The sequence below is a fragment of the Drosophila sulfurigaster genome, chromosome 3 (assembly GCF_023558435.1).
Source record: "Drosophila sulfurigaster albostrigata strain 15112-1811.04 chromosome 3, ASM2355843v2, whole genome shotgun sequence".
In the NCBI taxonomy this organism is placed as follows: domain Eukaryota; kingdom Metazoa; phylum Arthropoda; class Insecta; order Diptera; family Drosophilidae; genus Drosophila; species Drosophila sulfurigaster.
In genome coordinates, this window is record NC_084883.1 from 8,334,618 (window position 1) to 8,347,715 (window position 13,098).

At 38.7% G+C, this 13,098-nt stretch overlaps 4 protein-coding genes across 5 annotated transcripts in view; 3 read left to right on the forward strand and 1 right to left on the reverse strand.

Annotated features, from left to right (window-relative positions):
- The first annotated feature begins 131 nt into the window (after positions 1–131).
- Positions 132–2,162, forward strand: LOC133843188 (uncharacterized). The gene is made up of 5 exons (XM_062276624.1): positions 132–347; positions 406–1,289; positions 1,354–1,416; positions 1,521–1,716; positions 1,773–2,162. Exons 1-5 carry the CDS (start codon positions 261–263, stop codon positions 1,929–1,931), a joined length of 1,389 nt encoding a protein of 462 aa, XP_062132608.1. The 5' UTR covers positions 132–260; the 3' UTR covers positions 1,932–2,162.
- Positions 2,163–2,472: 310 nt separating this feature from the next.
- Positions 2,473–4,658, forward strand: LOC133842889 (DNA mismatch repair protein Mlh1). The gene is made up of 2 exons (XM_062276182.1): positions 2,473–3,398; positions 3,467–4,658. Exons 1-2 carry the CDS (start codon positions 2,594–2,596, stop codon positions 4,633–4,635), a joined length of 1,974 nt encoding a protein of 657 aa, XP_062132166.1. The 5' UTR covers positions 2,473–2,593; the 3' UTR covers positions 4,636–4,658.
- Positions 4,659–5,877: 1,219 nt separating this feature from the next.
- LOC133843517 (succinate dehydrogenase assembly factor 2, mitochondrial) lies at positions 5,878–6,657 on the reverse strand. Its single transcript, XM_062277117.1, has 3 exons — positions 6,498–6,657; positions 6,221–6,387; positions 5,878–6,163 (listed from the first exon to the last, which is right to left on the reverse strand). The coding sequence occupies exons 1-3, from the start codon at positions 6,513–6,515 to the stop codon at positions 5,881–5,883; spliced, it is 468 nt and encodes a 155-aa protein (XP_062133101.1). The 5' UTR covers positions 6,516–6,657; the 3' UTR covers positions 5,878–5,880.
- A 135-nt stretch (positions 6,658–6,792) lies between these two features.
- Positions 6,793–13,098, forward strand: part of LOC133843513 (low-density lipoprotein receptor-related protein 1) — a 75,756-nt gene continuing 69,450 nt past the window's right edge. The window contains exon 1 of one of the 2 annotated variants that reach the window (XM_062277112.1): positions 6,793–7,751. In XM_062277112.1, coding sequence (XP_062133096.1) covers positions 7,544–7,751 — 208 coding nt within the window. In that variant the 5' untranslated portion in view covers positions 6,793–7,543. The remainder of the gene's footprint in view (positions 7,752–13,098) is intronic. The other variant, XM_062277111.1, reaches the window with a different exon arrangement.

Sequence of the window (13,098 nt, forward strand, 5' to 3'; positions counted from 1 at the left end):
TGAATTAGCACGCAATACAAATATGTTAAAAAGAAGAGAATATACATTTTACTTATTTTAAATATTAACATATACTGAGCTGCTCAATGTGACCATCTCGCTTCGAAAAAATGGGTAATCGAGTCATTCAGTAAGGTCACACTTCATTTCAAGCTTTACAATTTTTGTTTGGTTTTTTGCTTTTCGCTGCGTAATTTTTTAATTACAATTTTTTAAATGTTTTAATACATTGCATTTTGTCCAAACGCAACAACAACAAAATGACAAACACAATGACGTATGGCCCACCGCCGGATTCGGATGATTCTGACGAGAGCAGCTACGACGGCTTCTACTTTGCTGAAAAAGTAAATATTGCAAATTTCCATTTTTGATATTACTAAAACACTTTAATTATTCGCGTAGCTAAAACGGGAAAAGTTCAAACCTCATGTCTCTCCAGATCAGAGTCTCTACAATGCTCTGGTGGATGGTGATTTTCATAGGGTTTGTGAACTAATCGATGAGCTGCACTTTGATGTGGATAATCCGGTATGCGGTGGCCAAACAATGCTGATGCATGCTTCTCATAACGGTAACTTTGAGCTGGCCTCGCATCTGATAAACAAGTACAAGGCAAACGTCAACAAGCAGGTGGATTCCACAATGCCGCTGATGCTGGCCTGCGATTGCCTCTCCAAAGACGCCGTTGTTGCTGAGAAGCTGGTGCGTCTGCTGTTGTGTAAAGGAGCTATTATTAATGTTTCGGATAAGTTTGGCATGACGCCGTTTATGTTTGCTTGCCGCAATGGCTACACCAACGTAGTGCGACTGCTCATCAAAGATGTAAGCTTCGAGCCAAGGAACAACCAGGGCTGGACTCCCCTATTCTTTGCTGTTGAAAACAATCATGCAGATATTGTCAAATTGCTGATTGAGGCGGGCTTTAATGCAACCATTGCCAACAATAAAGGCTATACTCCAAAGCAAGTGGCGGAATTTCATGGATTTTACGATCTTCTGGAGTTGCTACCACGCGAAAATAATGTCTACATGGTGCCCACCGATTTCTTGACCTACAGCACGCTGCGGGATCATGTCCCACGCATTTTCCTAAAGTCGGACTGTCCGGAGTACTTTCAGGAACTCAATAGCATCTTGCGAGCTTTGAATATGGAGAATATGGTGGAGCATTTTGCCAAATCACGTATTTCACTGGGTGAATTCCTTAACATGGACGATAAGAAGCTTTGTGATATTGGCGTAAAGTTTCCCATCTATCGGAACAAAATTATGAAGGGTATTCTAGAGTGAGTATAAAGAAGTAATCGAAAGAAGAAACTGTTTTCATTTAATAAATTTCCCACGCGACAGCTTTCATTTGCATCATTGGTCAAAGAAGTTCATAGCGCGCGTTAAAAAAGATGGCATGGACAAGTGAGTATGAAATTAATTTGTTTTTTAGAGGATATGTGAGAAAACATAAAACATAGAAAACATATATAAAAATAAAACTCGACTGAAATTCTTTATCCTTACAGTTTCTACGACATCCTGATGATCACAGGCAATCATCTGCAGCATTTGGTCATTATCCAGGCATCGCTGCGCTTCGTCATACAGAATCAGTTGCAGAGCAAACTTGGCCAGCCATTGGAGATGCAGTTAACCAATTTGCACAGCAGCCTGAACGCTTATCGTGGCGTCATTAATGATCTCACCAAGACTGTTAAATATGTAAGTATATATTTTTGCAAATTTTACATATTTAATACCGTTGTCCTGTTTTACAGCTTGGTTCCTTTAGTCCACCTAAGAATCCTCTTTATATTAACTACGATGAGATTCTTGCAGAGCGCAAGCGGAGTAAAGTTCGCAGCTATTTTAAATATACGACTATAATTTTGGGTATATCGGTGTTTATTTGCTTTAAATGCAAATGGATGTTCTAATAGCACACTGCAATGGAAAGCAGAAAACTTGTAGTATTAGTTAACAAACGTTTCCTTGAAAACTTTAAATGTTTGAAACGACACAGTACAATTTAATGTTAATGTACGAATTTTGAAAATTCTCTTTAAGTTCTCGAATCAAAACTAGTTGTAGTGCAAAGGCTTTACGAACTGTTGAATAATCTTTGTGTTTAACCATATATGAATTAATAAATGGATTAATATTGTTGATTTAATGTCGTTATTAATTTTTTTAATTTTTTAAGTGCTAAATTGTTTGTGATCCATTGTTTTGAAAATAACAAAAGTTGTGTCACTTTTAGCACAATAACTTACAAACTAATAGAATAGCATGAAATTTTAACAGCTATGTTTTGAAGGATAGTATTAACTGAAAAGAAGGTGACTGCAATAAAACAAGCACCATCTATGTGTAAGGCCCGGGACTTTTCAACCCATGTTTTATATATAAATATTGAAATGATGGTAGAATAGTGTAGAATCATATTAAATCATACATGGATGATTATCAATGTGCTGAGTGACGTCACAATTGCGCTATTAAAGCGATAAGTTCGAATATACCAAAACAAATCTAAATCGATAACTCGATAACATTCTTTTGCTTGCTGCTATGCATTGCACAGAATTATTTTGGCGCCATGCTGGAGCCTGGAGTAATCAAGAAACTGGATGAAGTCGTTGTCAATCGCATAGCAGCTGGTGAAATTATCCAACGACCAGCCAACGCCCTCAAAGAACTTCTAGAGAACAGCCTGGATGCTAAATCTACGCATATTCAGGTAAACATTAAAGCCGGTGGCCTCAAATTGCTGCAAATTCAGGACAATGGCACAGGCATACGCAAGGAGGATCTGTCCATTGTCTGCGAGCGCTTCACCACCTCCAAGCTTAGCAAGTTCGAGGATCTCACCGAAATCGCAACTTTCGGATTTCGTGGCGAAGCTCTCGCCAGCATCAGCCATGTGGCCCATTTGACCATCCAGACGAAGACGGCGAACGAACGTTGTGGCTACAAGGCCAACTACTCGGATGGCAAACTGTTGGGCACGGCCAAGCCATGTGCTGGCAATCAGGGCACTATCATCAGCATTGAGGATCTGTTCTACTCGATGCCACAGCGACGCCAAGCGCTCAAATCCCCGGCCGAAGAGTTCCAAAAGATATCCGATGTGCTCGCCAAATACGCGGTGCACAATCCCCAAGTAGGATTCGTGCTGCGCAAACAGGGCGAACAGCCTGCTCTGAAGACGCAGGCGAACAGCACTCGGAGCGAGAATATTCGCGCCATTTATGGTGCTGCCATTGCCAAGGAGCTGATGGAGTTGAGCTACAAAGATGATATGTTCAAATTCGAGCTGGAATGCCAGCTAACCCAGGTGAACTATGCGGAAAAGAAGGCGATAATGCTGCTGTTCATCAATCATCGCTTGGTCGAGTCAGCGGGTGAGAAAATGCATTAATGAATTCTTGGCGAGAAATGTTTTATTTATTCCGCGAATCTCGCTTTGCAGCACTTAAGACCGCGGTGGATGCGGTGTACTCCACCTACTTGCCGCGTGGTCAGCATCCCTTTGTCTACATGAGCCTCACAATGCCAGCACACAATCTGGACGTCAATGTGCATCCCACCAAGCACGAGGTGCACTTCCTCTACCAGGACGAGATCATTGAGCGCATCAAGCAGCAGCTGGAGGCGCAGCTGCTGGGCAGCAATACCACCAGAAGCTTCTACAAGCAGCTCAAGCTGCCCGGCACCTCGCAGCTGGAGGACACCCAAGTAATGGACAAAACCCAACGAATCTACGAGAAGGAAATGGTGCGCACCGATTCTACGGAGCAAAAGCTGGACAAGTTTTTCAAGCCGCTGGAAAAAGCCGATTCGGGTTCCAGCTGCGAAACACCAACAACTTCACAAGAAGAAAGTTTCCGGGTGATTGCAGCACGCAAATCAAAAGAGGTGCGACTCTCCAGCGTGCTGGACATGCAGCAGCGCATCGAGCGCAAGTGCCAAGTCCAACTGCGCGGCATCTTCAAGCAGCTCGTCTATGTGGGCTGTGTGGATGAGCGACGCGCCATCTTTCAGCACGAAACGCGTCTCTACATGTGCAACACGGTCGCGTTCAGCGAGGAGCTGTATTACCAACGATTGGTCTTCGAGTTCCAGAACTGCAGCGAGATTAGCGTGGTGCCGCCGCTTCCCCTGGAGCAGCTGCTGCTCATAGCGCTCAACAGTCAAGCCGCTGGCTGGGAGCCCGAGGATGGCGACAAATCTGAGCTAGCCGCCAATGCCGCTTCCATTCTGCAGCAAAAGGCGCCCATAATGCGAGAGTATTTCGCACTGCGCATCTCGGAGGATGGCCTATTGGAATCCCTGCCTGCCCTGCTGCCCCAGCATATGCCCAGTCGTGCCCAATTGCCCGTCTATCTGCTGCGCCTGGCCACCGAGGTGGAGTGGGACCTGGAGGCGGAATGCTTTGAGAGTTTCTGTCGGGAGACGGCGCGTTATTATGCGCAGCTCGATTGGCAGGATGATGGCGACATGCGCGACCAACACTGGCACATGGAGCATGTCCTCTTTCCTGGCTTCAAGAAGTATCTGTTGCCGCCAGAGCGACTCAAGCGCGAGCTCTATGAGCTCACCAACTTGCCAACGCTCTACAAGGTGTTTGAACGGTGCTGAGACTTTGGTTCAGAACTTCCCTTAATATAAATAAATAAATATAAATGTAACTAAGTAAATTGATTGCTTGCCAGAACCTTTGCATGTAATATATGTTTGTTAAAAGTTCTCATCCCACTAGGTGTTACATTTTTCATATTTTAAAATTTTAGAAAATTCGGATTTGGCTTTGGTGAACTAAGTATTGAAAAGTGAATATAAATTACGGAGATCATTAAAATAAATTTGTTGGATTTAGGATTACAAAATTTAAGGATTGTTATTGAAATAGATTTTAACTTTAAAACTTAATAAAATCAAATGTCTTGAATATACAAATATAAATATAAATCAATCTTTATTCCAACAATAACTTTATTATATTGATCTCCGTAATTTATATCTGCTAAGTACACTGACCTCCCAAATAGAGAGTTCACTAGTACATTTTCAGGAATAATATGAAATATTTTTTTATTTTTATTATATAAATTGGAAAAAAATGATTTTTAAAATGAAACATTATGGCTTCATCAATTCATCCATTTCCAATTCATTTTTTTCGGAATTCAATATATTTATTTAACTTGGAAGGATAAGTTAACCACGTTGAAAAAGACTATACATTCAAATATTATAAAAAACGACTTATTATTTTCAGAGCCAATAGACTATTTATATTTATTGCTTCAATATATATTGTACTTGTAAATATACATATATGGTAAATAAAAATTTTATATTTACATTTCAAATTTTGAGCTTTTTTTGGTTAATTTTTAAAAATGATTTAAAGTATTTGCATTATATTATATTTAGTATTATTCAAAATACTACCCAGATAAAATAAAAAATGATGCGTCCAATAAGAACAGATTTATATTGCTTATTTTATTTTTTTTATTTATAACATACTACAAATATTTATTTCTAGATCATGGAAACCCAGGCCAGCCCTCCCAAAGTGTATTGTTGTGTAGTTTCGTGTAAAGGAACAATATATAGTGTGGATATAAGTTGTGGAGTACCGTCTGAACTAAAGGAGACTGCAGCAAGCATTGTTCATGTTTTAATTCGTGACACTAAAGTAAAACAAGCAAACAACACTAAAGAGTAAAAGGACGAGAAGCCAAGCTAGGCAGGAATTCGGATGTGGGATGTGGTGTGAAGTGTTGTGCGTGGAATTCGGGGGGAAAACTATAAGCCCCAAGGCCAACTGCAACGGTTCTCAGTTGCCTTGTCTACGTTTTCCCCGAGCAACTATTTTTACAAATAATACGTCAATTCTGGCTGACGGAAGCGAGTAACTTTCTCGGCATTGCGGACGTGTTCTTTGAGTAACTTCATGATCTCTGTGTTGTACTGTTGGGGTGTTGGCTTCACTCCCGTTGCCCAATAGTAAATGTCCCAATCATTGCTGACTCCATTGATGAGATCGTCATAGACTTCAGTTTGCGCCTCGTCGAAGTCTTTGAGGTACTTGTCAGCAAAAGTGCTCAGTAGCAGATCATTCTCGAGCATGCCGCGCTTGCGAGATTGGTAAAGCAAACTATGATGATTGTTTGATTGAGTTGTCAGTCTGTCAGTAAATCAATCAAATACTTACCGCTGTTTTCGCTTATTTAGCGGCTCGTTGGGACGTTTTGGATACTCGGGCAGCGGCAGATGATCTGGATCATCAAAGTCCACAATAACATCATCCTGTGTGGTTTCCGAGTTGGAGGCACCTCGACTCCACGTCCGCAGCACTGAACGCGCCAGATTGCGACATAACTACATATGTAAAAAATTGTGAAATTTAGAAAGCCAAAAATAGAAAATTTGCAATTGCAATTGCAATAGCAATATTATGCAACCAATTTGGAGCTAAACTTTTTACTTACGAGCAATTGGGGTAACATTATCAGCAACAATTTTTACTTGCCCATCAAAATTAAAAGTAACTACAAATTTTCTAATGCTATCTTTATTGCATTGCTTTCCAAACTCGAATGCCGGAAAATCGTTAATCAAAAATTATTAGCACTTTGGCGCCGCCTGCCGAGATTTCAATAAATTTCATGACCAGGGTTCCTCAACCAAACTAGTCGAGGGCTGCAGACAAAAACAAGAAACATGATATTAGGGGTGACAAAATTAGAGCGCTAGCATGTGTTTCAAAAATTTGAGAAAAAAATAACCGACAAATAATTTAATTGATGATTTCAGTAAAATATATAAAGTAAACAATAAGGTTTATATTTATTTAACATATACTTTATCAAAATTTAGTAGTTGAACTAAATTAAATCTTACACGCAGAACTCGTGATGTTGTGACGTCGTTTTCATTCATCATTTACGCTCTCAGAATGTGGTTGCGCGCAACGATACCTTGTAAATCTCATGGACCATTAACGTTGAGTTTTCTCTCAGTCTTCTTACGGTTTTCTTGGCGTATGGTGCGATTGCGGTGCGTGAATTTGGTTCTAAACGCCGACGCTAAATTCATAAATACATACATATGTTTAATAATTAAATAAATGAAATGTAAAAAATAAATATTTGTATGTATAGGCAACGCTCTGTTTACAATCTGTGGGAGCCTTGAGCCTGATTGAAAGTTTGTCTATGTGTTGGTGTTAAGTGTATTTGTTTGTGTGAACGTGTGTGTGTTCGCTCATATTTTGTTATTCGCGCGGCAAAAAGGAGAAAAACCAAAAACAAGCAAAAGTAAACAGAGAATAACGCGACTGCCACAATTTGCGGCACAAAAATGTTAAGCATATAAACAAAACACAAGAAAATTTTAAGCAATAACTGCTTTCCGGGTGTGCGTTCGTGTGCGTGTGTGTGCTCGTTTTGTTTTTGTCTTATTTTTACACAGCAAAGCAAGAGAACAGCAACAACAACACAACAACAGGAGCAGCAGGCAGCGCAGCAGCGGCAAAATGCCGGCGACAGCGAATTTGTGTCTGTTGTTGTTGCTGTGCTTCGTTGTAGTCGTTAGCAGTAAATCGAAGGAGCTGCAGTCACATGAGCTCAGTAGCAGCGGCGTCGGCAAGAGCTCCTCCACAACAGTGAGAGCAACAACAACAACAGCAACAACAGTGTCAGCTACACCAACAACCACAACGCTGAGGCCCTTGACTGAGAAAGGTAAGGTTTAATTTGTTGTTAATCTCTGCAGCGGTGCATTAACCCGTCGGCGGCAGTGACGCCGCTGGCGTCGCCGTTGGCGTCAACGTCGACGTCGTCGTCGGAGCTGCTTGAGTAAACATATTAATGCGCTCTCGCTTTCGGGCTCCTTCTCGTTGTTTCGTTTCGCTCTCACTTATGCCAAAAATAACAAAACAGCTTCCCTTCCGCACGTTGGCCCCTTTTCTTTTGTTATGCAAATTCTTTTCCTTGTTTCAAAAATGCTAACAAAATAACAATTTTAATAATAATACAATTTGTTATGTTATTTTTGCTGGATTTGCTGGGAATTTTTATTGCAGCAGCGGCAAGTGAAATGTAGCGTGCTACAAATGTTGAAAAGACAACAAAAGATATGGCAACAGCCGATTTAACCCATTGTTGCACCCCCCCCCACCACCATCCGCATAAACAACTCGTGGCCCATTAGAATTCTAACGAATTGCAGCAAATAAATTTAAATAAATATGCAAATAAACATTTATTTATGTACACTCGCATGCAGCAGTGTGTGCAACGCCATTTCTTAAATGTGCCACACTGCCCCCAGTGGCGACCTCGAGTCGCATTATGCATGTACATGCTCCAAGAAGTCCATTTAAGAGGGGAGCGGGGGAGACTCAACGTTGCGCTCGTTAAGATAGTCCACAGAATCGTAAAGAAAAATACAAAATTAAAGTAAGCATTTCCTCATTTTGTGGCGTCAAGCAAACGAACAGCGCGACAATTTGAGTGACAAAATAAAATAGTGTAGTGTATATATAAATTAAAAATATTACTACTTGAACTTAAATTATTGCTAAAACTCAACTTAACATAGAAATATCTTGTAGCTATAAATTTAATGTTAAAACTCTAATTGTAAGTTTTAAATTATATTCATTGGAACGGACTTCAATACAAGACCGACAAAGATAAACGAATTCAATTTAAGACAAGACAAGCCAAGTAACATAACAAAGATTTTAGCGGATTAGGTAATAATAAAACACACACGCATTATATTCATGCTTTTTGTATGGTTTCTTTGACTGGGTAATTTGGTTTAACTTATTTAACAATCAAGCTTCCTTTTGAGTGTGATCTTAACGAAGTACTTCAATTTCCCAAGCAATTTGCAAAGCATTTTCTTGACAAATTTTGGAGATTTCTTTAAGTATACAAAGATTATTTTTGGCTGGCTGGCTCACTTTATTACGTCGTCTCTGGGGCGAGCATTACAAATTCTTAACCTTTTATACACAATTCAGAAAGTCACAGAAGAGAGCATTGTAAAGCTTTTGTTTCACTTGTGTCAGTAACTGAACTTTAACTTCCATCTTAATAATAATGTTTTTATTATGAATTCAGATACATATAGCTGAAGAAGTAACTCATCAATTAGAAGTTGAGAACATTTGGAAATAGGGTTAATTTTATCTAGAATGTCTTCATTCAGATTTAACGAGCAGTTTCCTTGCCCGGAAAAAGACAGTGAAATGCCATTGTGGTTTTTGCCGTTCTAGGCTGCGTTCACTGTAAAATGTTTATAAATTTATTTGTGGAATCTCTTGGCTCCTTCATTTTTCCTTTTTTGGTCTCTTGCCTTCTGCTCAATTCACTCTTTTTACTGCTTCTTTCTCTTGTGTCGTTCGTTCTTCTTTGCTCACTTCTCAACTGCCCTCAGCTGTCTTGCTCTGACTGCAGAACAAACTGTAAACAAGCCGCTGCTGCGGCGCTGCTCAACAGTTTTGTCAGCAAGGACAATTTGTGTGCTGTGTTCGAAATTATGAAGCCGTGTGAAGTGGGCCACAGTAAAGCGTTGAACGAGGGGAGAGAGAAAGCAGAAAGAGCGAAAGAGAGAAAGAGAGTGCAGCCAACCCCAGCTGAAACGGCAGCTGTTGGGTCCATTGCCCTTGCCAACCCTCTCCGAAGAGCGGGCGGAAATATTGCGGAAATCGTTTATCATGTCGCCAATGGCTGCGTTTTAATAATTGCTGGCAACGCGACGATGGGAAACAGGAGGATAAATCAGAAAAAGAGAAAGAGAGAGAGAGAGTTAGGATGTATGGAGTGGGTAACCAATTAGTTTATTCACAAAATAAAACTAATTTTAAACACCTTTGACCAGATCACATTTCATGTTCCGTTTTCATGCTCATATGTTTGTTTGCTTTGGCGCTCACCTCAAGTTCAAGAGCAAACTATGTTATAGGCAGCGCACAGGCGATTAAGTAACACCACTACCAACAACAACAACAAAAACTCCGTCAGCAACAAACAAGTCTATGAGCCGGCTTAAACACACGCACACATACATACTTACATACATAGCTAAGTCACACCTGCTTAAGGCTCAGCAAAAAGACAAAAACAAAGCAAACAAGCCCATAAAATAAAAGCAACGTGAGGTCGTCTGAGCGAGATGGACAGAGCTCAACAGCAAAAGCAAGAGCGAGAGCGAGACAGTTGGAGGTAGGCAACAAAAAAAATGTGCAGTCGCTTGTCTAAACAAACAATGCAAAGAAACCAAAAAAAAAAAACAAAAACAAAAAAAAACTGAAAAAACTAAACAACTGGACAAGCCGGCCGGCTTTAAGTCTTTGGCAGCAAAAACAAATTAAATAAGTAGAAGAAGAGAAGGGCAAAGCAAAGAGAGGGGCAGAGAGAGAGAGCACGAGAGCGCGTAATTCAGAGAGCCGCTCAACAGATGCCCTTAAGCAAATTCCTAAAAAGATAATTTGAAAGCATTATTAGACTATTAGAATACTATATTCGATTATGATTCTAATCACTAAACTTTTAGTATGTAAGATGGTATATTTACGATTACATACTGATTCTATATGTACTAAATCTTACTCGAGCATTACACTAAATACAATCGAATAAGGAATTGTCTTAAATTGCTCTTTGTTCAACTCTTAATTCATTTTAATCAGCAATGTCATGAAATTGTTGTGATTATAAAATAAAAATTGTTTCTAATTGGCTTAGATTATGAAACTGAATCATTATAAAAATAATAGAGATGAGATTGTAAAATATAAAGCATTTTTAATAAGCTTGGGTTAAGAAAACTGCATCTTTAAAAAACAATTAAATTTTGGATAATATATAAAATTGTTTAATTTCTATTTTTGTAATTGTGTAAAATCACAAACATGTAAATAAATATATATATATAAATAAAATTAATTTGTAAACATAAAACCTTACCACTTAACTAATCCAATACATGTGGCAAAGTTTGACTTCGAAAAACGAAGCATATGGCAAAGAGCATGATTAAATAAATGTACCCAAGTGTTGTCTAATTATACCCGCGTGGATTACAAATGAAGTCCACACGAACTGAAGAACTGCAAATGCGGTTCGAGTGCTGGATAAGGACATGCATCAGCAAAGCTCATAAGCAAATAATTAGTGGTCAACAATTAAGTGCTGACGTTGTCTGTCGACCCACTTTGCAAGTCACGAGTGTTGGCTTAGTCGTAGTTTTTGGTCACTGGAGGAGGAATGACGAGAACTTCGAGAGAGTATTTGCTTTAATTTTGTTGTACATGTTGTGGCAGCATTTTCTTTTATTTTTCTCTGTATTGATTTATTAGACAATTCATTGTTGTTGTGACTTGTGACTTGGTCGTCTCTTGTCATTCTTGTTGGAGCTGCAATGCTTTTATGGTCCGTCTGGGATCGCATGACGCACAACTGATGATGATGATGATGGGATCGGACCGGTTTCGGAAAACAAAGACACAATGCCAGTGTCCAGAGTCGTCTAAAGTCTAGACTTTGTCGCCCAATATGGCCATGAGAACTCAAGCTGCAGTTCAGCATTGTAAGGTTTAGCTGCTGCAAATAATAATACAAAATATATATTTACAACTTGAGTAAAATACAACAAAGGATTAATTAAAATTAAATGAAATTAATTACGAATAAAAATCAATTAGCTAGAAATCAATCCGAACACGGATGACGTTATCTTCTTTTAGCCTTGTATAAATTAAAGGATTACGTCCTAGGTTCCAGCAAAACTAAACATCTTTTGTATACATAGTTACATTGAAAAACTAAAGCTGTACATGTGCTTAAAAATATAATTTAACATGAGATTAAAGCAATACATATTATTTCCTTTTTTAACATTAGTAAATTTACAAGTATTTTAAATATAAAAATCAGAGATTTGTAGTTTTTAGTCTACCCAACCTAAAATAACATTCAGATTTTTTTAATGATTTGCAAAGCTATTCTTTTTTCAGAAAACACGTTTCACGAAAGCAAACTTACAAACTTGCAAAAGTTTGCTAATGTGTCCTCATTCAGTTCTCAAATTCTGGATTCTGTGACCAAGTATCGCGTTCTCTGCACAATACTCTCAGCGTTTTGAGAACTAACTTATACAACTATTTTTCCCACTTGTTTAACAGTTCGAATAGTTTTCTATTCTATCTATTTTTTTTCTTTAAATAGTATCTGATTGATGAATGAATATACGAACTATTATAACAACTTTTAAGTAAATGATCGTTATGGTTTATCATATTCAATATATCAAGCAAGATTTATAGTAGATATTAGCATAAATTCATGAGATTTCATATAAAAATATAATTATTAAATGGTATCAAGTGAATGTATTATGAAAATTTAAATACTAGAAAATAGAAAATACCAATTGTCAACTTTTAATGGTTATTGTAGACGCTTTATAATCATGATATTTAAAAATACATTCAACTTTTTGAGTTAGCTCAATTAGCAAGTAGTTTAGTATACTTTCTTCGAAGAATATTTTGCAATTGACCTTCGTTTAGAAAAGTATATTTAAGATCTTTTCGAAAAACTCGTTCTCCTATGCCTCAGCCTATTTGGCTATTTGAGTGTTTACGGAACTTGTCTAGCTCCATTCAAAGAATTCATGTTGCATTTACGACATTCATTGCTGATGTTGCGGGCGGTGTTTCCATTCAACTACGAATAGTATTCACTTAGACGAGCGTGTGTGCATGTGTGTGTATTGTGCTTTCAGGTTTTCAATTAAAGAACTGCAAATAATTAGATGGCAATTAAAAATTCATTGCTCACTGCTGACGCACGACCGCCCACAAGCAAAATACTGTAAGACTCATCCAGTCTCTCCTCCTCTCCACGTGACAGCTTGTAATGAGCTCACGCACACACATGCTTACACATTCAGTCAGACACTCACACACAGACACACGTACACTTTTAAACATACTTGTCACTTGCTGGTGGGGGCAAAACGAGAAGAACAAGAGAAGAAGGAAGAGAAGAAGGAGAAGGAGGCAAAGTCGCGGCG